The sequence below is a fragment of the Danio aesculapii genome, chromosome 9, assembly GCF_903798145.1.
Source record: "Danio aesculapii chromosome 9, fDanAes4.1, whole genome shotgun sequence".
NCBI classification, from domain to species: Eukaryota; Metazoa; Chordata; class Actinopteri; order Cypriniformes; family Danionidae; genus Danio; species Danio aesculapii.
The window spans coordinates 39,468,858-39,491,079 of NC_079443.1; the positions used below are offsets into that span (position 1 = coordinate 39,468,858).

Consider the following 22,222-nt stretch of genomic DNA (forward strand, 5'->3'; position numbering starts at 1 on the left):
TGCCTTTTCCTCTCTGTAGAAATCGAAGCAAAATCTATGCAAGGAGCTCTCGGACATTATGTTCTGTAAGAGTGTACATTTCCACAGCTTTGAACATTCCAGAATCTCTGCTAAGCCTTATGAGATGTCATCGTTCTCTGAGTCTAAAGCCAGAAAATATTCAAAGGAAGCAGGTCAGAAAGTGTTTTTAATGGGATAGTTCTTCAAAAATGATGCACTGCCAAGTAACACACTCCAATATTACGTTGGACCACCTTTAGATTTACATACACTATGTGGTATAGTAATATGTACATACATATTTCAGTATGCAAATTTGGCAGTGTCTCTCAACATTTATTCTCATCCAGAGTTGTACTTATTTTTTACCTAGATCAAAGAGTATGACTGATAAAGAGTGGGACTTTTGGGCAAAGTCTTCTCCAGCACATTGCAAAGATTCTCAATAGGGTTAAGGTCTGGACTCTGTGGTAGCCAATCCATGCAAAAAAATGTAGTTTCACTGTGAACAACTTATTCAGTATTTGAGCCCGATGAATCCTGGCATTGTAATCTTGGACTATACCTATGCCATCAGGGAAGAAAAAAATCCTTGATAGACTAACCTGGTTTTCAGTATATATTCATGTAGTCAGCTGACTTCATTCATTCATTCATGCTTTTTTTGGCTTAGTCCCTTTATTAATCAGGGGTCGCCTGAATGAACCACCAACTTATCCAGTATATGTTTTACGCAGCGGATGCCCTTCCAGCCCATGGGAAACATTCATACACACACATACACTATGGACAATTTAGCTTACCCAATTCACCTATAGCGCATGTCTTTGGACTTGTAAGGGAAACTGGAGCACCCGGAGGAAACCCATGCAAACAAGGGGAGAACATGCAAACTCCACAGAGAAACGCCAACTGACCCAGCTGGGGCTTGAACCAGGGACCTTCTTGCTGTGAGGCGATTGTGCTACCCACTGCGCCACTGTGCTGAATGACCTCATTCATTGAGCACATAATTTTGCTGAAACTAAACCTGACCAACTGCAGCATGCCCAGATCCTAACACTGCCTCCACAGGCTTGAATGGTATTGATCTTTGCTTGATGCATGCCAATAATTTGACCCTTCAGAAACAGATCTTTTCCACGACCACAGGATGTCTTCCTAACATGGTTGTTTAAGAAATAAGCAGCTACTCTCTGCATCAGTTACAGTAGGAATGAATAACTTACTATCATCTGAAACATAATCATCCATGCAGTATTTATCCAATGAGAGGCTCTTGCTTATTTGCTTAGTTAAATCCGGGTGATGACTTTTTTTGGACAACCTCATGTTTTTCCAAACATCTATACTGTTAGTTACTATGTGATACACAAAGTCATTTGATCTTTTACACAAAAATAATGTACATTAATAAATAATGTCTCTTTTTTTGTCTGTCAGGTTCAGATTTTGTTCTGCATAACACCAGGCAGCTGATAAGAGTGTATCCAAGTGGAATGAGGACTGATTCATCAAATTACTCTCCAGTAGACATGTGGAACATGGGATGCCAGATTGGTTAGTTTAACACATATTGTATTACACACCATTATGTGCATACTATAGAGTGGAAAAATATAGGCATGGCCGAAAAACCTCATAAAACACTCTCTGTGGAGCAGGGATATACAGATAATGTGTTGTAAAGTGGGCAGTGTATTTACTGTAATGTGTTTATGATTCATAGTGGCATTAAACTTCCAGACAGCAGGAATGGAAATGGATCTTAATGATGGGCTGTTTAGTCAGAATGGCTGCAGTGGATATGTTTTAAAACCCGAGATGCTGCGCAACAGAGAGAGACATTTTGATCCTGAAAAACCAGAGGAACGTGAGGATTACAACCCTTTAGTCTTCTCTGTTAAGGTATTAAACAGTATTGTCTTTCTTTTTGTCTGTTTGCTTCGAGATTTCATTTGTTGATGGTAGCTTCTGTTCTCTATTTTAGGTTATCAGTGGACAACAGCTGCCTAAACTAAAGCAAAATGAATGGTCCATTGTAGATCCCTTTGTAAGGGTGGAGATTTATGGCGTTCCTTTGGACCAAGCCAAACAGGAGACCAAATACATCGACAACAATGGTAAGAAAGCAAGGATTAAATGGTCTTAAGTGTTGCCAAACCACTACAGGTGAGAGAGATTGTGTGCTACAAAGAGTTCAGTTTAAGGTGGATGCATCTTTAATGTGACAACAGATATAGACTTACTGTATTATGATTCATCTTTATAATTTACAGACTATGAGAACCTAAATTCCACTCTTTCTGGTTTATCTTTATTGCTCATCTGGGCAGGTTTCAACCCATATTGGAATGAAAGTGTACAGTTCATCGTCCACACCCCTGAGCTTGCACTGGTGCGTTTTGTAGTTGAAGACCATGACAAAACCTCAAGGAACGACTTTATAGGGCAGTACACTCTTCCATTGTCCTGTATTCAGCCAGGTGAGCATAGCCTGAAAAAAGACTGTAAGCTAATTTAAAGAGCCCCTATTATGCATTATAAAAGGTCATATTTTGGTTTTGGGGGTCTCCAACAACAGTCTGATATGCGTGCAAGGTCAAAAAACACTTTCATTGTGTTATAATATGCATTTATTTTACCAGATTATCCCAACGACTCCCATATGATTCGTTCAGCAAATAATTTTGTTTGCAAACCCCTCCTAATCTGCTTGATGCAGGGATGCATTAAAGCAACACAGTCAAACACCAGCATATACTCTATTCTTAACTACAACCCTAAATAATAATAACAATACACATTAAGAATTAATCCAAACAGTGCAAAAGTTGAACTATTTTGAAAATTGACCGCGCCGCGTGTGTGTAGTAACAGCCGATGGTGTTCATAGCAACAAACAGCAGGAGATCGCAAGCACAAAACGCATTTAAATCGGTAAAGGAAGAAGCACGCGTCGTGTTTTCAACGTGGTTTTGGACGCTATATGTGAAATAGCCCCATAAAGATTTACCTGAAAGATACATTGCAAGCACTGATCTATAACAGATATTATAAATGATAAAAGCCATGCTGAGCAATTACAAGTTATCTATTCAATATATATTTTGCAAACTACAGAAAACGAGGTAACCATTTTAATCACACTTCACATTTTGTATTAAGGAGAAACACTTACAGGTTCTAAAGGAAGAAGAAACTGGTCCATATAAACTGTGTAACAGGTACTGACAGTCCCATACATTAGTAGTCTTTGCTGATTCTTTCTTTAATAACAAATGGCCGGCGAATCCCGCTGCAGGGTAGGTCATTGTATTAATCATCAGAAAAATGACAGAAACAAACGCAGTGCACTGTTGGCTAAACTATGGTGTTGTTGAGAAAATGAACTTTAACCCTTTATTCCCCACAGCCGCATGTCTGGCCATCTCTTCGTGATAGTAATCTTCATGATCAATCCCATGATCACTTGCATTCCACTAGTGTTTGAAGGGAAGACCGCGTTCATGTTTTACTGGAACCGGCACTGCATATTTGGTATTGCTTCGTGTCGACGTCGATACAAACAGGCAGAAGATCCGGACGAACGACGAATCATTTAAACGACTCTGAGTCTAATCTGTTATTAAAATAAATATATTTTTAAACCGGGTGCATTTTCAGATATAACCCTCAGCTGAATGTTTTCATTCACTTAGAGCTGTGTTACACACTGCATGGAAGGTCATTTTCAAAAACCCATAATAGGGGCTCTTTAACAAAAGAAAACAATATTTATAAAAACAATGCAAACAATGCTCTTAACTCTTTTTCAAAATGTCATTTTCAACTCTTTCATTAAGAGTAATTTAGATTAATTAGCCTTAAAGGTAAAAACAAATTGTGTTCATATGCAGTTGCGGTGAATGTGTCGTGAATGATTTTTCTTCTCATATATGAATGCTTGTATGCAATTATTAGTGTGGGAGACCCACTGTCTCCAGGCTTATGCTCTAAAAGCATTGCAAATCAATTTATTTTTCTCTTTCCAGGCTATCGCCACGTCCATCTGTTGTCCAAGGATGGAACGACTATCCGTCCATCTTCCATATTCGTTCACATCAAAATCACAGAGCTGAATCACAGTTCTAATGTCCATGCTTGAAGCTTGTTCTGAAGAGCTTCTGTTTCTCAGACAAATCTGTATATTACTGTAAAAAGGCAGAGAACATTTTGTCTTGTGCTTTGCTCAAAAATACTTGAAGAGATTTGAAAAAAGTCAAGCCATAATTTAAACATATATTCCTCCATCTTGCATTAAAACAAAAAGTGTAGCAACTGCCATTATTTTTAAAAAGTACCTCTATAGTAGCTGCATGGTTTTAGATGTGCCTTCTCATGAGAAAAAGAGCATTCTTGTAAATGCAGATATTTACTAATATAATCATTTAATCTATGCAATATTAAGTCAACTTGATTGCATTTTTTTGTTTGAAGGTTACACAATCAGGGTATAATGCATCCTTAAGGTTGTACATTATCTACATCGATACATTGACTAGATGCCGCATACGGACCCCGAACATGCATCAATAGGGCTGCCACGCTTGTACAGTGCTCCCAGGATAAATGTCATTCAACCGCAATAGTCAAGACTAAAGCAATCTGAAGATGCTGGACTTTAATGCTGTGTATGGGTGTAATGAGCAAACAAAGCATGAAGGCATGACATTTCATATGTAAGATTTCGTTTTTTAAGTTTTTGTATCTTACGAACTTTTGTGCTAAACAAGTAATGTTACTGATGATAATACAGTCACTTACTGCATTCACCATAAGACAAAGTAGCCCCAACTTGCAAAAAATTTTAGGCTTATGCTAGTTTTGTTGAATAACATCAGCAAACAATGTAAATGAAATATGACAAGACGCTGCTGTGCCAGATATTTGTATTATTGTCAGCTAAGTGAAGTAACGGCTATTTTTTGACGTAACTTATAAGGGTGCCTGATAACATAACAGTGCCTGCGCTTCAATGTGCATACTCTCCACCCTAAATTATTGAACATTACAAATGTTATATACCATTAGATCAGAAAGGTGGATATGCACATTGAGACATCAATGATCGGGATATCGATGGTTTACACGAGTCGTTCATAACGGCGATTCATTCACAAACGAATCGCTCCCTCTGTTGAGAAGTGAAAGCAGGAGAGGAGGTGTGTTTCAGGACATGGATTAGGCCAAATTTAACAGGGAGGGAGGATAATACATTTACATGCACACAATCATATGCTCTTTGTCTGCAATACCCGTGGGGCCACTTATCCATCGCTATAGAAAAGTGAAATAAAATTATAATTTTTGTAATTTAAAAAAATATTTGTGATCTGACCACCGGGCAAACTCCCGATCAGAGATATATGTATAAATGTTTACATATCTATGGCTCTGGATGGCCAGTCCTCCACTACACCTTGGTCCCACATTTATTTCAAAGGAGCGCTACCCTGTACTAAAATGGCGGCTCTATTGATGCATTCCTTCCAATAGACAACAAATCCAATGTGACATCTAATGTAAATATCTATGCATTATCTAAATTAGTCAAATTAAGCATGTTAAAGTGCCTTTTATTACTAACCCAAAAGCAAGTGTTCATGGTGAATGAGTCCTTATGTATGTATGACTATGTCCAGGCAAAATACCTTTAAAAAGAAATAAATCAGAATAAATGTACTGTAAAACATGTTTATTCACTGTGGTTTGATGAGAATTGTGATCGCAATGACATATAATATGTATCACAAGTCAATATAAATGTTTAAAGTGTAACTACATGTCCCCTGCAGTTTGCATGTGCTCTAAAGCAGTTTGGTCATCCTCTTGTCTTCCTCCTTCCCCATTCCAGGTCTTCTTTGTACCGGCGCTAGAGGCTTCTTGGTTTTTACCCACACCATTTTGGATAGGCAAGTCTGGATGGTGCCTGTGAAGGTGCTTCACAACCTGAAACTTTTGTTTGGCCCGGTAGGGACAATGCAAGCAGTAAAATGGCAGCTGATTGGTGTGGGATAGATAATGGTGGCGGAGACCTGCAGGCCAGCGAAATGCTTTTTGGCACACTGAGCAAACATAAGGCCTTGCTTCACTGTGCTTTCTCTGATGTGTCTTAAGCAGGAAGCGTGTCTTAAAAGCCTTTCCGCATTTCTCGCATATGAAGGATCGTACATCCCTGTGGCGTGTCTCACGATGGATATGCAGAGCATCGGCACGATTGGTGCGGTACTCACAGTCCTCACATGCATATGGTTTGGCACCTGTTGGAAAAGAGAATAAACACATCTTGATGTGTGGGAACTTTCTAGTTAGCGCAAGTTAGAGTAAACATACCTGTATGTTTCGTCATGTGATATTTAAGCTGGTTGACCCATTTGCATTTATAGCCACATTCTGGGCAGAGATATTTGCGTTCATCCATATGAATCCTCATGTGATACTAAAAGAGAGCACCAGCAGAACCGAATGTCAGAACTGGAATAAACAAATCTTGAATCACCATCTCAGCTATTTCATACCTTTAATCTTGAAGGATCTGCACATGCATAATTGCACTTCCCACAGCGGTAAGGCTTCTCTCCTGTATGGATTCGAATGTGCCAAGTGATCTTCTGTTTGTTTCTTGTGGAAAACTCGCATTCAGTGCACTTAAAAAGGCAAGTTCCTCCATGTGATCGTATATGCTGGTCAAACACCACTTGGTGGGTGCAGGAGAAACCACAGACATCACACTTCAAAGTTTTCTCCTCTGCTGGCCCATCTTCATGCTCATCTAACATGTGCTGGACCAGAAGGAGCCTTTTATTGGTGTTGAAGGAACAAACCATGCACTTGTGGATGATGGACTTCTTACTTCTTTTTTCCAGACAATCTTTGAGATCGTTTGTCTTTTCAGAATGGTCACTCTGTATATGTGCTTTCAGGGCAGCTTGGCCTCTGCAAGTGAAGCTACACTGGGTGCAAGATAGACTATTAGCATCTGAATGCACTCTGTGGCAGTGCTGCTTCAAGGCACCATCAGAGCTGAAACGTGCATCGCATTGGCTACAATGGTAGCGGAGTTCACCAGTGTGGCAGCTCAGGTTGTGGCGGTTGATGTCGTTGAGGTTATAGGCTCGGTAATCACAAACTGAACAGAAGTGTGTTGCCTGCTTGTCATGAATGCGTTGGTGGTGCAATCGTAGTCTAGATGTGGTACCGAAGGTTTGGCCACAGAGTTCACAGCTATGCCTCCCAACACCTGTGTGCATGGACTCATGGGCTTCTAGCCGGTAGCGACGGACTGTGCTGAATGAACAGAAGCGGCACTGATGAGGACGAACTCCCTCATGCTTCACAGCAACATGCTGCATCAGGCACCGCTCTTGTTTACAGGTAAAGGAACAAAGATCGCACTGAAGGTTACTTGACCTTTTACCTTTGGTAGCCTTATCTTTCTTGTGACCTAGGATATGATGGCTGAGAGATTTGTCTGATTTGGCAACAAATGAACAGTGTGGACACTGTATTTCACCTTGTTTTAAACAGCCCTTTAGCTCATGGCTTGCTAGAGCTCTTTTTTGGTGGCACAGAAAAGGACAGTTGGGACAGGAGAATCGGGGTTTGGAGTTTGGAGATCTCTCTTCTTCTGTCGAATCCCCTTTTGAGTCATTTGCCTCATTCACATCCTTATCTTCCTGGTCTGAGTCACTAAGAGTATCCTCTTGCTCAAACTGCCCTGCCATTTCAGCCAGATATATCTTTGGTGCACTTCCACTGCACGTGGCACAATGACGATCTATTGTGACTTTCCTGACTGATGAGAAAGAACATTTTCTGCAAGTAAACCTGCCACCTTCTTCAGTGTAGCCAGAGATCTGATCATTTATAGATACCTCCACTTCCGCTAACTTGTTTATACTCCTGATAGTTGCCTGCCCTTCTTCAGAAGTGCTTGGCAGCGAGTCAGTCTCATTTATTTCATCAGTAATGATTGGAGACAATGACCCTTGAGGTTCAGCTAAACCCTGTAATCTTGAATCTGTGACTTCAAGAGATTTAGTTTGAATTGTGGGGGTTCCTGATTTAAGATTCGTACTCCAGGAATGACCTACACGACTCCCTGATTTTCCTATGGCATTTGTGAAATCAGACTTCTTTCTGCCACTCAGGAGTGACCGGCACTTCCTGAGACGATGGGTGTGCAGAGAACGTTGCTGTTTAAAATGCATACCGCAGTCCTGGCAGTGTATTCCAGTTTTCATGACGCGGCAGGATGTCTTGGAGTGCCGAATTAATGCTGCCTGCTTTCTGGTCACATAGGAACAGCGGCTACATTGATACATATTGTCCTGCGTCTGGACAACAAGCATCTGTACTTTGCCTTCTAATACGAGGGCTTTAGCCTGGTCTTTATCCTGTTTTCTCAAGACCTGCAGACAAGTCTCAGAAGTTGAGGGCTCTACAAAGCTGTCCTGGTGAAGTTCAATTCCTGTCAATTGTGTGAGGTCTTCAGAGTCACTCTGAGCCCTACAATAAACTCCATCATCATCATCTTCCTCATCTGATGGTTCTGGAATATTCTGGTGAATTGAATGTAATGTGTAAGATCCAGAAAATGCAGTGTTGTGTATGTTTACTGTCTCAGCAAGTATCATCTGTGTGCTTTCCATGCTGGTTTGGGAACTATAAAGCAGGGTGTTGCAGTCTTCTTCATTATTTGGATGTCTTTCAGAAAGATTGGCTGTCATTTTATCATTTTGTCCAATAGTGGCTTGTTTTTCTTCATCTTCATTATCATTTAGAGATACATTGTGTGAGTCACCTATTGTCTTATTAGACTCTTCTGTTTGACCCGTTTCTTCTCTATATTCTGAATTTGAAGTTTGAGGTGCTGCTGTCTTAGAGAAGAAGTTGTGTGTCAGATCCGCAGAGCTTTGCTCTTTTTCTTTCTCTGCATACTTCTCAAGCCATCCCACATCTCCGGGCACATATCCATGGGACTTCTTTTTGTGCAAGAAGAGGCCAGTGTTGCTAAATGTGGTGTATCGACAGAGCGCACAGCGAAACATGCGTGTCCGTGTGTGCCTGCAGTTCTCATGGCTGTGCAGGGCTTGCCGATACTTTGTGGTGTATGGGCAAAACTTGCACTGGTAAACAGGAGGTTGGGCATCTGCATTTGTGGAGTGCTTGAGCTGCATATGGCTGCGTAGTTCAGTCTTTCTCTTGCAGGAATATGCACACACCTCACAAATCAGGGATTTCTCTTGGTGACGGAGTCTATGGCTGTTCAGCTGGTCCATGCGGTGACAACGATATGAACACTGATTACATTTGTACCTGAGAGAGATGAGAGGCAGGTCAGTAAACCAAAATGTTTCTTGTAAATAACATTTAAATTCCATTCAAGGTACATACCTTAAATCTCCTGCATGTTTACGCATGTGGACACTGAGATAGTGTTTCCATTTTGTAACATATCCACATTCTGAGCACATGTGTTGCTTGTCACTGGAGTGCGTCAGCATGTGCTTTGAAAGGTATGTTTCATCACGACATCTGAACTCACATAGCGTACATTTGTGGGGCTTTTCACCTGTAAATACAAGTGTTTAACTAGTCTACCCATGGGCAATGAGAATGCTCAAGAAATCACTCGTTCAGAAATGAAAATAAAGTTTTTATATGCTATAGTATTTTTTCTGTGAAACAAAGACGTAACATAGAAAATCTAAGCTGCACTTTTACTGCAAGCTAAAAATAACAATAATATATTAACAACAATAACAAAAAAGAAATAAATATTGACTGATTTTTGTCATTTTTAAAGCAGTAAAAATTAAATCATCATTCAATTGTTTGTGCATGGAAAATTTCCTGATGTGTTCTTTTTAATGGCAAAAAACTAAACTATACCTGACAAAAGTCTTGTTGTCGATTCCAGTTGTAGGAGCAACAAATAATAACTTGACCTCTAGTTGATCATTTGGAAAAGTGGCAGAAGGTATGAATGATGAATCATCTGTTGAACTGCATCCCAATCACAAACACTGCAGAATACCTATTGGAACCTGCATGGACCCAAGATTCTCACAGAACCATTCAAGTTTGGTGAAGGAAACATCATGGTTTTGGGTTACATTCAGCATGGGGGCGTGAGAGAGATCTATAGAGTGGATGGCAACATCAACAGCCTGAGGTATCAAGACATTTGTGCTGCCCATTACATTACAAACCACAGGAGAGGGCAAATTCTTCAGCAGGAGAGCGCTCCTCATACTTCAGCCTCCACATCAAAGTTCCTAAAAGCAAAGAAGGTCAAGGTGGTCCAGGACTGGCCAGCCCAGTTACCAGAAATAAACATTATTGATCATGTCTGGGGTAAGATGGAGGAGGCATTGAAGATGAATCCAAATAATCTTGATGAACTCTGGGAGTCCTGCAAGAACGCTTTCTTTGCCATTCCAGATGACTTTATTAATAAATGATTTGAGTCATTGCAGAGATGTATGGATGCCGTCCTCTAAGCTCATGGGAGTCATACACAATAGTCATTCTTATTCCACTGCACAATAACTTTATATTCTATACCGTACATTATTTCTGTTAAGTGACAAGACTTTTGTTTAAGCAAAGTCAGACCTTACTGTCCTAATTAAATAATAAAAAATCAAGGCATGATCATATTTTATTCTGGTAAAATAAGCGTAATCTAGAGGCCTTTGCCTTTCATATAAGCCACTTCAGATACCAAATGATCAACTAGAAGTCAAGTTATTACTTGTTGTTCCTAAAACTTGGATATGCGACAACTTTTTTCAGGTTGTGTACATGGTTGAGATGACCAATGTGTGAATAATTCTGCTTTACTTCATTTCTGCTTTAACTTTACCTACATAAAGAACAATGTAAAAAAAAGTGAATATCTTACCAGTATGCATAAGCATGTGTCTTTTTAGGACTCTTTTGTGAGCGGTTACAAAGCCGCACTGTGAACATTGATGTGTTTTCTCACTGGCATGAAAGTGGCCGACATGTTGATCGAACTCTACAGGGTTGAGAGTGGAAAAAGGGCAAAAGCTACAGTTCAAATCTTGCTTCCCTGGATGTCCTTGTCTTTTGTGCTTCAGAAAACTGCTCTTATTTGAGCACGAGAAGTCACAGTGAGGGCAGTGATAAGCCTGATGAGTACGAAAATGCTTCTCCATGTCTTCTTGGCTGCCAAAAAATGCCCCACAGGCGTGATGGCGGCACTCTGTGGCCTCAATTTTGTGAGCATCTAATGCATGCTTGTAAAGCTGCTTCTTTTCTGTACACTGATATGAGCAGCCTTTATGGAAGCAAAGCAATGGCTGTCCATCTTGTGTCTTGTTATGAGACTTCATATGGCTCTTTAATGCCTGACTCTGACCAAATGTTTTTTGGCAAGTTGGACACTTGAACGGCTCTCCCTTAGGAGCATCGTCCTCTTGATGTCCATGCACACTGGCAAGGTGCCGACGTAAAGAGTTGCGTTCCACTGCTCTATACTCACATAGATGACACTGGTGCAGCTTCTGTCCCATTTCTCTTAGCATGTGGACACGTAGCTTACTTTTGCTGGTGAAGTGGTGTTTACAGGTGGGACATTGCAGAGTGGGGTCAGGAAAATGGATTCGTGTGTGTTCTATCAGATGGGAGCGAGTCTTGAAGCAGCGCCTGCATTCGGAGCATATGTGTGTGCGAAATATGTGTTCAGTGCCCTTCTCGACATGTCCCACTAAATGGAAAATGGCACAAGTCAGACCTGGCATTAGAATTAATCATAATATTTTGAAACATTAATCGTATTTACCTTTAGATGGAGACTTTACTTGACTACTAGTAATGGATATTTTCCCCTTTTCCTTTTTTGCTGATGCTTCACATTTTTTTCTATTTTTCTTGCCTCTAGGTTGCACAGGCGTGTCCATTCCCTTAAACTGAGACAAAACTGCAACAGAATGTAATACACTTGTTATATATGTGAATATGACTTTATAATAACTGATATTACTGGGATAATACACTCACCAGCCACTTTATTAGGTACACCTGTCCAACTGCCCATTAATGCAAATTTCTAATCAGCCAATCACATGGCAGCAGCTCAATGCATTTAGGCATGTAGACATGTTAGATAGTAACTCAAATAATCACTTGTTACAACTGAGGTATGCAGAAGAGCATCTCTGAACGCACAACACATTGAACCTTGAGGCAAATGGGCAGCAGCAGCAGAAAACCCACCGGGTGCCACTAGAACAGGAAACTGAGGCTACAATTCGCACAGGCTCACCAAAAGTGGACAATAGAAGATTGGAAAAACGTTGCCTGGTCCGATGAGTCTCGATTTCTGCTGCAACATTCGAATGGTAGGGTTAGAATTTGGCATTAGCACCATGAAAGCATTGATCCATCCTGCCCTTGTATCAACGATTCAGGCTGGTAGTGGTGGTGTAATGGTGTGGGGGATATTTCCTTGGCACACTTTGAGCCCATTAGTACCAATTGAGCATCGTGTCAACTCCACAGCCTACCTGAGTATTGTTGCTGACCATGTTCATCCCTTTATGACCACAGTGTAGCCATCTTCTGATGGCTACTTCCAGCAGGATAACGTGCCATGTTATAAAGCGCAAATAATCTCAGACTGGTTTCTTGAACTTAACAATGAGTTCACTGGCCCCCACAGTCACCAGAGCTCAATCCAGTAGAGCACATTGGTATGTGCTGGAACGGGAGATTCATATCATGGATGTGCAGCTGACAAATCTGCTGCAACTGCGTGATGCTAACATGTCAATATGGACCAAAATCTCTGAGAAATATTTCCAGTACCTTGTTGAATTGATGCCACAAAGGATTAAGGCAATTTGGAAGGCAAAAAGTGGGTACAACCTAGTACTAGTAAGGTGTACATAATAAAGTGGCTGGTGAGTGTATACTGTAAGCCTTTTATTAAGCCCCTTCGTGTCATAGAAAATTTAATCTGGGATTTCTGCTGTAACAACTGATTAGAAGTTACATTTATATACAAACACACAATCATGACACATTGATCTGAGTTCTAATTATTTCATTAGGAGGAAAAAAGTAACACAAAGTGACATGAGTTATCAATCTAGCACAGGGGTGTCCAAACTCGTTCCTGGAGGGCCGGTGTCCTGCATAGTTTAGCTCCAACTTCCCTAACACCCCTGCCTGAATGTTTCTAGTATACGTGGAAAGAGCTTTATTAGCTGGTTCAGGTGTGTTTAATTGGGGTGGGAACTAAAATATGCAGGACACCAGCACTCCAGGACCGAGTTTGGTCAACCCTGATCTAGCAACTAACCAATTAAAATGAAATATTTCAGAGATGTCTGAATGTCTAAATATCTATGCTAGAATATATAAGCTGAGTTTTATGAGTATTATTTTATTTTACCTTCAGGCGTATCTGTTGCATCGTTTTTCAAATGCTCGAGTTGTTTTGCAGCACATCCAGACTCTTGCTGATCCATGTTTTAATTGTGTTTGAACTCCACAGGAGCAGTCAGTGAGGGATAATGTGAACTCTCATAAGGGACTAAACTCTATTACAGCATCAGGACCATGAAGTATTCTGTTCCCTAAGGCGAAATGACACTGCAACATCAATGTGACGAAAATGTCTAATTCATTTCTGGAAATAATTAAGACCTCTAATTCAAATAGCTTATAAATCAGGGCTCTCGCCTGCTAACAGCATAAAGAAGGGGTTAACGGCTTATGTAGTTTATAATACCAAAGGTTTAGAAATATTTTTGTTAGTCGGAAAATCAGTTTCTATTAACTGTTTGTGCCTATTAGACCTCCTGCGCTTAAATCCGTGCTTCATTTGCTCTGATAAACAAATAAACAGCGCATTCTCAAGGAGCAGGAGATGTGTTCATATTAAACAAAATGCCTGCGAATGAATATCACCAAAATCCCAATAATAGAAATAACACCGTAAGTTAAAAGCTTGCATGTTTACACTTAAATTATATAAGAAATTACCTTCACTTGTGAGGATGAAAATAGCGAGAGTTCGAGGCTCTTTCTGTTCAAAGAGGAAGTTAATTTTGTATAGAAACCACACATTTGTATACACGGTGGATGATTATTATTCTGAAATACCCCAAATATACAGAAAGCGGTTTATGATAATACGTAAAAGTGTCATAACGCCACCCCGTCGTAAACAGTGACAGCGGAACTATCAATGTGAAGCATTTAATACGGAACTATTTTTCTGAACAACGGAAACACACAGAGGTCGCCATGTGATTTGCCCATTTGATTTCAGCGAATCGATTCTTTTGAACAGTTCGCCTAAATGAACTCTTTCAACACGAACCGCAGTTAAAGCTGTATTCACCCAGAACTGAAAGTTCTGTTATCGTTTACTGACCCTTCACTTGTTCGAAACATATTTGAGTTTTCATCTTTTGGTAAACAAAAAAGATACAGTGTATTGAAGAAAAACGGGAAACTAGTTGCCGATGAAAGTCAATGGCTTCTGGTATCCAAAGTCTTTCAAAATATCTTCTTTTGAGTTTAATGGAGAAACAAGAAACTGATAAAAGGTTGGAACCACATGCGGACGATGAGTAAATTGTATTTTTTGTGTGAACTACCTCTTTAACGTAGGATTCACGTCTGAATCGGTTCAACCGAGTCATTGTGAAGATTTGACTCACTTAAGTCATTCATTTGCGCTCCAACGATAGAGAACGCTCACTGACATGCACTTCTGTTTTAATGGCATCTTTTTCGTTTGTTTTAAGTTAACAGAAAAAAAGGTTGTTTGTAAATGCGTGACAATATTTACACTATCGTAAGTATAGTGCTGTTTAATTCTGTGTTCATTTAACTGATAAGAAATACATCATCGTTGACAGCTTGATGTGTAGTTCTGCCAGTCTTAAGAATCTCTTGAAAATGAAGATAAAAACGTGTTCGCCTTTGCTGTGAAAGCAGGATGCATATTTTTCCTGACTGAAAAAGAGTACCTGAAGACACCTTCATCATGACCCTGTCAGATTTTATTGGAGCCCTGAAGGACAACCCTTATTTTGGGGCAGGATTTGGACTAGTTGGTGTTGGCACAGCACTTGCAGTTGCCAGAAAAGGGGCACAGGTTGGCATGATTTTCTTTCGGAGACATTACATGATCACTCTGGAGGTTCCAAGCAAAGATAAAAGTTACCATTGGCTTTTAAGCTGGATCACCAAACATGCCAAACACACACAGCATCTGAGTGTAGAGACCTCATACATGCAGCACGAGAGTGGAAAAGTCCACACACAGTTTGACTTCCACCCAAGCCCAGGCAACCACATCATTTGGTAAGATTTGGTAAGCATCAATCGCCATTGATGCTCACCCAGTTTGTCATCTCTTTAATTGAGGCTCTTGTGTTTTCAGGTATGGAAGGAAGTGGATCAGAGTGGAGCGGGTCAGGGAGAAGCAGATGATGGACCTGCACACTGGAACACCCTGGGAGTCTGTTACTTTTACCGCTCTGGGCAGAGACCGACAGACATTCTTCAACATACTTCAGGAAGGTTTGTTTTTGCTCGTTTGTTCTTCACCATGTGCCTGCTGTCAGTTGTATATTAAATGAATAGTTTATTATTCACTCTCCCTTTAATTATTTTAAAACTCTGCGTTTCTTTCTTCTGCTGAACACAATAGAAGATATTTTAGAAGATTATAACCTTTTTTTTCTACTATGGAAGTCAATGGTTACAAGGTTTCAGCTTTTTTTCTGAATATCTTCCTTTGTGTTTATTCATTCACTCATTCATTTTTTTTATTTAGTCCCTTTATAATTCAGTGGTCATTACAGCGGAATGAACCACCAGCTTATCCAGCATATGTTTTACACAGTTGATGCCCTTCCAGCTGCAACCCATCACTGGGAAACACCTATACACACTCATTCAGACACATACACCAAGGACAATTAAGCTTACCCAATGCTTACCCAATTCACCTGTACCACATGTCTTTGGACTTGTGGGGAAAACTGGAGCATCTGGGGGAAACCCACAGGGAGAACATGCAAACTCCTCACAGAAATGCCAACTGACCCAGCCGAGGCTCGAACTAGCGACCTTCTAGTTGTGAGGTGGTTGTGCTACCCACTGTGCCACCGTGACACCCCCTTTGTGTTCAACTGAGAAAGATTTATAACCACTTGAGGATAAGTGTTAGGATTAGTAAGTAGTGAGGAGGACATTTAAAATTTTGGGGTGAACTATCCCTTCAACTCAAGTGTGCAGTATTAACCCATTTAATGCCAAATTTTCTTTCCTTGCTGTTTGAGAATAAACATTTTATTTCCTAGAACTCCCTAATATACAAACTTTAAGCCTCCTCTGAAGTTATGTTGGTCAAAGGGACAGTATGTAAGAATATTGTCATTAAAATATCCAAATACCACTAGAACAGTGTTATTTATTTTGCAGACCTATGTACTTTTTCAAGTTTCAAGTTTCCCCCCCAAGTCCAAAGACATACGCTATAGGTGAATTGAATGAGCTAAATTGTCCGTAGTGTATGTGTGTGAATGAGTGAGTGTGTATGGATGTTTCCCAGTACTGGGTTGCTGCTGGAAGGGCATCCGCTATGTAAAACATATGCTGAATAAGTTGGCAATTCGTTCCGTTGTGGCGACCCCTGATGAATAAAGAGACTAAGCCGAAGAAAAATGAATGATTGAATGTACTTGCTTTATCACAAATGTTTTGAAGTATGTTCAAATCCAGGGAAATAAGCAATTTTAACTAATGACATAGACTGTACCACCATGCTAATGATCACACACCCTCAATCGCTGGTCAGGTTTTATTGAAAACAGGAAACACTAAAGATGCTTAAGTTTTATTAGACTACACACAGCAGAATTATAACAGAACTTTAAAAAGCACTCGCAAGTTTGTGGCATACGCTTGTTGTAGAAAAATGTATGTAAAGTGTTTTATTTTAATGTGTACAAACTGAAAATAAAAATATTATGGCAAAAAAGTAGCATACGCGTGTTTCCACCCCATTTGTGCATACACCACATTTATAAATGAGACCCCTGGTCATTTGACATTGAAACAATTTAATCAAAGCAAACATTTTTCATTTAAAGTTTGAATGGTTAAGAACTCTTTTAAAACTTTCAGAAATAAGAGAAATGAGGCGGGATTAAATGGGTTAAAGAGGGACGGCAGATGAACTGTTTTGCAGCCTGATTGATTTCTGTCTCTGTGCAGCCCGTGAACTTGCTTTAAAGCAGGAAGAGGGCCGGACAGTGATGTACACTGCAATGGGAGCGGAGTGGAGGCCCTTTGGCTTTCCAAGGCGAAGACGGCCTCTGTCCTCAGTAGTGCTGGAGATTGGAGTGGCAGAGAGGATTGTGGATGATGTGAAGGAGTTCATAGGCAATCCTAAGTGGTACACTGACAGAGGTGAGATAAATATCAAAATTTTTTACATATTTATCAGCTTGAAAAAATATCATAATAAATTAAAGGATTGTTGTTTGTTCTGTTGATGAATGTGTTTTAATCAGGCATTCCATACAGGAGGGGGTATTTGCTGTATGGCCCACCAGGCTGTGGAAAGAGCAGCTTCATGTAAGCTTTCTTTATAGTTTATCTTACTATGAATTAGGGTTGTAAAGTTGATCCATGATCTATTCACAGTTTATATAACTTCTGTGGTAAACATTACTTGACAACACTTTAACGTTTTGCTCTTTAACTTAAATTATTCACACGAAGACATGAATTCGAGGCTGTTGTTTGTTTTTTACAAAACCAGATTTTACATTCAGTAATTAGATATGCAAGTTTGTGGAAGTTTTATGTTGATGTAGATATTCCATGTGGTATTTTCAAGTCATGTCTAGATCAGACCTTATTTTACTCATTGATTGAAAATCCCCATTATAAAACTTTATAGAGAAATCCAGAAGGAATCCACAGTAAACTCATCTACTTATGACATTAATCCTGCACCGCTCTATGAAAAAAAATGAATTAGCCCACAATTTACTCACCTTAAAGGCAACCAGAGTTATTGTAATAATTATTTTGTGTTTTTTTCTGCTCTACAATGGCAACTGTTCTGTTTTCTTTTTTTTCGTCGTCTTCTTCTTCCTCTTGTTCTTCTTTCTTCTTCTTGTTCTTCTTCCTCTTCTTCACACGTACATATTTTGGTGCACCGGCAGCTTGACAGGAGCTTGTGATGCACATTTGCTATTGAGAAAAAAAATAGAGAGAAGTCGGCGCCAATACCCTTGTGGTTAGTGCGTAGACACATGGCGACCCGAGTTCGATTCCGGGCTCTGGGTCCTTTGCCGACCCTTCCTCTATCTCTGCCCCCAATACTTTCCTGTCTCTAAATCTCCACTGTCCTATTACAATAAAGGTGAAAACCCCCCAAAAAATAATTATAAAAAAATAGAAAGATGCAAAAAACATAATTGAAACAAGTCTTCTCATTTTATATAAAATCTTATTTTTTCTTATTAAAAGAAATCGTATTAAAAATACAAATTATTATTATTATTTTTATTATTAATTGTTTTTTAACAAATTATGTCACTACTCTACTTCAATGTCCCTATGTCATCTGTAACGCTTCATGTTGCTGTACAGCTGGTGGTGCTGAATGCACAAAAAAACCCTGCAATCTAAAGAAGAAAAATTTATCTCTCACAGAAGTTCCGCAAAAATGTATCTAAAAGTTTCAAATATAGATATCTTTCTTAAAATAAAATAATAAATGCACCAGTTTGCAACTGGAGACCATTATTTAGCCATGTGAGAAGATGCTTTTTATTCTGGATGTATGCACTTTATTGCACTTGTTTTGGACCCTTTCAGAAAAACACCCCTCTTCCTTGTAGAGCTGGAAAAGCACAAGATAATTAATAAAATAGCTAATAAAGTAGAAAGTCATATACACACCATGTTATGGGTTCATTTTTGGGTGAACTAATCCTTTAATTTAACATAAAGTACAATGGGGTATATGCACACAGACTTTTCATTTTTAGTCAGCCAGCCCAAGCGCTTCTCAGTGAGCTGTCCTGCCATTACAAAATCGCCACATTTAAGATCTGATTTCTTTAAAAATAAGTGATCTTTACGGCCTGATTGATATACGATATAACGTTGGTTTCAGACTAGACATGAAGCACTGCATTAAAGTCCTTTTTTCCTTGCCATGTCTTTAAAATATAAAAATGTTTTTTACCCCAATATCTTTAATGGAGTTTCTGCTCTAGCCTACTGCTTTTATCTCATGTTATGCTTGAACAACAAAATGAATGCTTAAGTCTATTTAACTGAATGGATTTTAAGTACATTACAACATCAGTGCTGTAAAAGAACCCTCAAGAAATTGAAAACAGTCCCGTTACCTTTCACTGTAAATTTATCGTTGGCTGAAGAACTCTAACTGTGCATACAGCCCATTCAGAGTCTCAGATCTCTATATACTTATTGTACTTGTATGATTTTTATATTTTCAGAACTGCTCTGGCAGGTGAGTTGGGCTACAGCATCTGTCTGATGAGCCTGAGTGACCGCAGCCTGTCTGACGATCGCCTCAATCACCTGCTGAGTGTCGCTCCGCAGCAGAGCATCATCCTGCTGGAGGACGTGGACGCAGCGTTCGTCAGCCGGGAGCTGCTGCCCACTGAGAGTATGTCTTTCCGTTGTACTTCTGAATTATACTGTAACTAATCTTGATGACGCGATTTTAATCTTCTTTCCATGTGTTCTCACAGATCCACTGGCCTATCAAGGCATGGGACGGCTTACATTTAGTGGACTTCTGAATGCTCTGGATGGAGTGGCATCTTCAGAGGCCCGAATTGTGTTTATGACTACTAATTTCATTGAGAGGTAAGACTTGTTTTTCCCCATGATGTTTTTGGTTTTTGAACTTTAGAATGTGAAATCCTGGCTGTCTTGAGCTTTTTCCTATAATAACACAAGGAATCTGAAGATTAGTGACAATAAAGTGTGTTTTACAGTGCGATGATGGTCAGATCCTGGCAGATGTTTGAATATTATTCAAATGTTCATTAAATATACTTTGTGTTTATTATATTCAATAAATAAAATATCAACATTTCATAAAATGAAAATGCTATTTAAAGTATTTAATGACATACAGTGTAGATGTTTTTTTATTGTATTTTATAATATTTTATTGTTAAAAAAAGGAATATCCTGATTTTCATTGTACTTTTACATCCTACATACTGTCATGTGTATTCTCAATGAACATACTTGCATAAAAAAACTGCATATAATGATCAAGTTTCTCTTAAAATCACATTTTACTGGTCTTTCTGTATTAAACAAATATTAAATATTTCTAAATATTTTTTTTCAGTCATCACATAGTACTACAAAAGTCCTAAGAGTCCATGGGTTCAAATATTTTTTCTATTTTGTTTCTCGTGATCAGGACTTAATTTTTTTGGCTTTTTGTCTTCCTCATGTAACTTAATGCTCGTTTATGTTGAAAAATAGGTCATAAACTTGAGAAATTAACTCTTTTTAGGTTGAGATAACGCATGGCCTAAAGACTTCCATAAAGTTATTTATATTTATTTATATATATATATATATATATATATAAATATATATATAAATATACACACACACACACACACACACACACACACACACACACACACACACACACACACACATATATATATATATATATATATATATATATATATATATATATATATATACACATATACATATATATATACACACATATACATATATGTATATGTATTTGTCAAATGATTCTGCATATATTTGTATATTATATTTTTTCCCCTAAAATAAAATTGTGCTATTGCAAAATCTGTTTTTTTTAATCTCTTAATATATAATGCATATCAAATTTAATTTCTAAAAGAGATATTCTGTGATTAAAAAAAATCTGTACTAAATATTAATCTTAGTTTTCTTCAACCATTTTTCAAGCTCAATATTTTCTTTATATTATTTAAAGATAATAAATAAAATTAAATATTATCAATTCATAAAATATATTTTCAGTCATTATAACTTCTATTCAATCGTAATTACATAATTACTCTTTCTAAGTGCAATGCTTATTAATTAGTTCATTAATTATCAGTTAATAATCAATATAAACTCCATTAATAATCAATTAAGTACCCAGTGGTCATTAAGACTTGGGACTCTGAACAGTCTTTGATATTGGTAAAATGGTATTGTTTTCTTTTCTTTCTCATTATCTTCTCCTCGATGTAAAGACTCGATCCGGCTCTCGTCCGTCCTGGCCGTGTTGATCTGAAGCAGTATGTTGGCCACTGTTCGCACTGGCAGCTGACTCAGATGTTTAGGAGGTTTTACCCTCAGGGGTCTGCAGCCGAGGCAGATCACTTCTCTGAACAAGCACTGGCAGCTCACACAGATCTCAGCGCCGCTCAGGTACAAGGACACTTCATGCTCTACAAGACTGACCCAGCCGGTGCTATCAAAAACGTTGCAGAGATTAAGGACTGAAGAATTTCTTAGACTTTTGGATGATGCGCAATGAAGAACAACAGTTAATGCGCAGAAATTAATGCTCACAAATTGGAGTAATAAAATCAGACTTGTGGAATATTTGTGTACTTTGCTTGGTTATTATGGCTCTATATCGGTGATTTGTTTTGTGTATATTGAATTATGCCTTATTATTTCGTGAGTGGGACATAAACTACCTGAAAAAAGTCTTGTCGCCTATCCAAGTTTTAGGAACAGCAAATAATATGTGGACTCCAAGTTGATCATTTGCTATTAGAAGTGGCTTATATGAAAGCCAAAGGCCTCTAGACTATGCTTATTTTCCCAAAATAAAATATGACTATTATATAATGCCTTGATTTTTAATTATTTAATTAGGACTGTAAGGTCTGACTTTGCTTAAACAAAAGTTTGAAGTATGAGAAGGAGCGCTATCCTGCTGAAGAATGATCTCTCTCCTGTGGTTTGTAATGTAATGGGCAGCACAAATGTCTTGATACCTCAGGCTGTTGATGTTGCCATCCACTCTATAGATCTCTCACATGCCCCCATACTGAATGTAACCCCAAACCATGATTCTTCCTTCACCAAACTTGACTGATTTCTG

At 38.8% G+C, this 22,222-nt stretch overlaps 3 protein-coding genes across 4 annotated transcripts in view; 2 read left to right on the plus strand and 1 right to left on the minus strand.

The window, feature by feature from the left end:
* plcd4b (phospholipase C, delta 4b) overlaps positions 1 to 5,732 on the plus strand; it is a 21,387-nt gene extending 15,655 nt beyond the window's left edge. The window contains exons 11-16 of the mRNA XM_056465672.1: positions 20 to 173; positions 1,444 to 1,560; positions 1,730 to 1,908; positions 1,991 to 2,123; positions 2,337 to 2,486; positions 4,035 to 5,732. Coding sequence (XP_056321647.1) covers positions 20 to 173; positions 1,444 to 1,560; positions 1,730 to 1,908; positions 1,991 to 2,123; positions 2,337 to 2,486; positions 4,035 to 4,147 — 846 coding nt within the window. The 3' untranslated portion in view covers positions 4,148 to 5,732. The remainder of the gene's footprint in view (positions 1 to 19; positions 174 to 1,443; positions 1,561 to 1,729; positions 1,909 to 1,990; positions 2,124 to 2,336; positions 2,487 to 4,034) is intronic.
* Positions 5,723 to 14,247, minus strand: znf142 (zinc finger protein 142). Of its 2 annotated transcripts, XM_056465670.1 has the most exons (8): positions 14,062 to 14,247; positions 13,469 to 13,652; positions 11,855 to 11,992; positions 10,952 to 11,779; positions 9,439 to 9,616; positions 6,561 to 9,360; positions 6,376 to 6,481; positions 5,723 to 6,302 (listed from the first exon to the last, which is right to left on the minus strand). In XM_056465670.1, exons 2-8 carry the CDS (start codon positions 13,542 to 13,544, stop codon positions 5,821 to 5,823), a joined length of 4,608 nt encoding a protein of 1,535 aa, XP_056321645.1. In that variant the 5' UTR covers positions 13,545 to 13,652; positions 14,062 to 14,247; the 3' UTR covers positions 5,723 to 5,820. The 2 variants fall into 2 exon arrangements, with proteins under 2 accessions (XP_056321645.1, XP_056321646.1); XM_056465671.1 differs by lacking the exon at positions 13,469 to 13,652.
* A 499-nt stretch (positions 14,248 to 14,746) lies between these two features.
* LOC130234571 (mitochondrial chaperone BCS1) lies at positions 14,747 to 21,712 on the plus strand. Its single transcript, XM_056464806.1, has 7 exons — positions 14,747 to 15,393; positions 15,473 to 15,612; positions 17,314 to 17,508; positions 17,613 to 17,676; positions 19,581 to 19,753; positions 19,839 to 19,956; positions 21,360 to 21,712. The coding sequence occupies exons 1-7, from the start codon at positions 15,074 to 15,076 to the stop codon at positions 21,610 to 21,612; spliced, it is 1,263 nt and encodes a 420-aa protein (XP_056320781.1). The 5' UTR covers positions 14,747 to 15,073; the 3' UTR covers positions 21,613 to 21,712.
* The last annotated feature ends 510 nt before the right edge of the window (positions 21,713 to 22,222 follow it).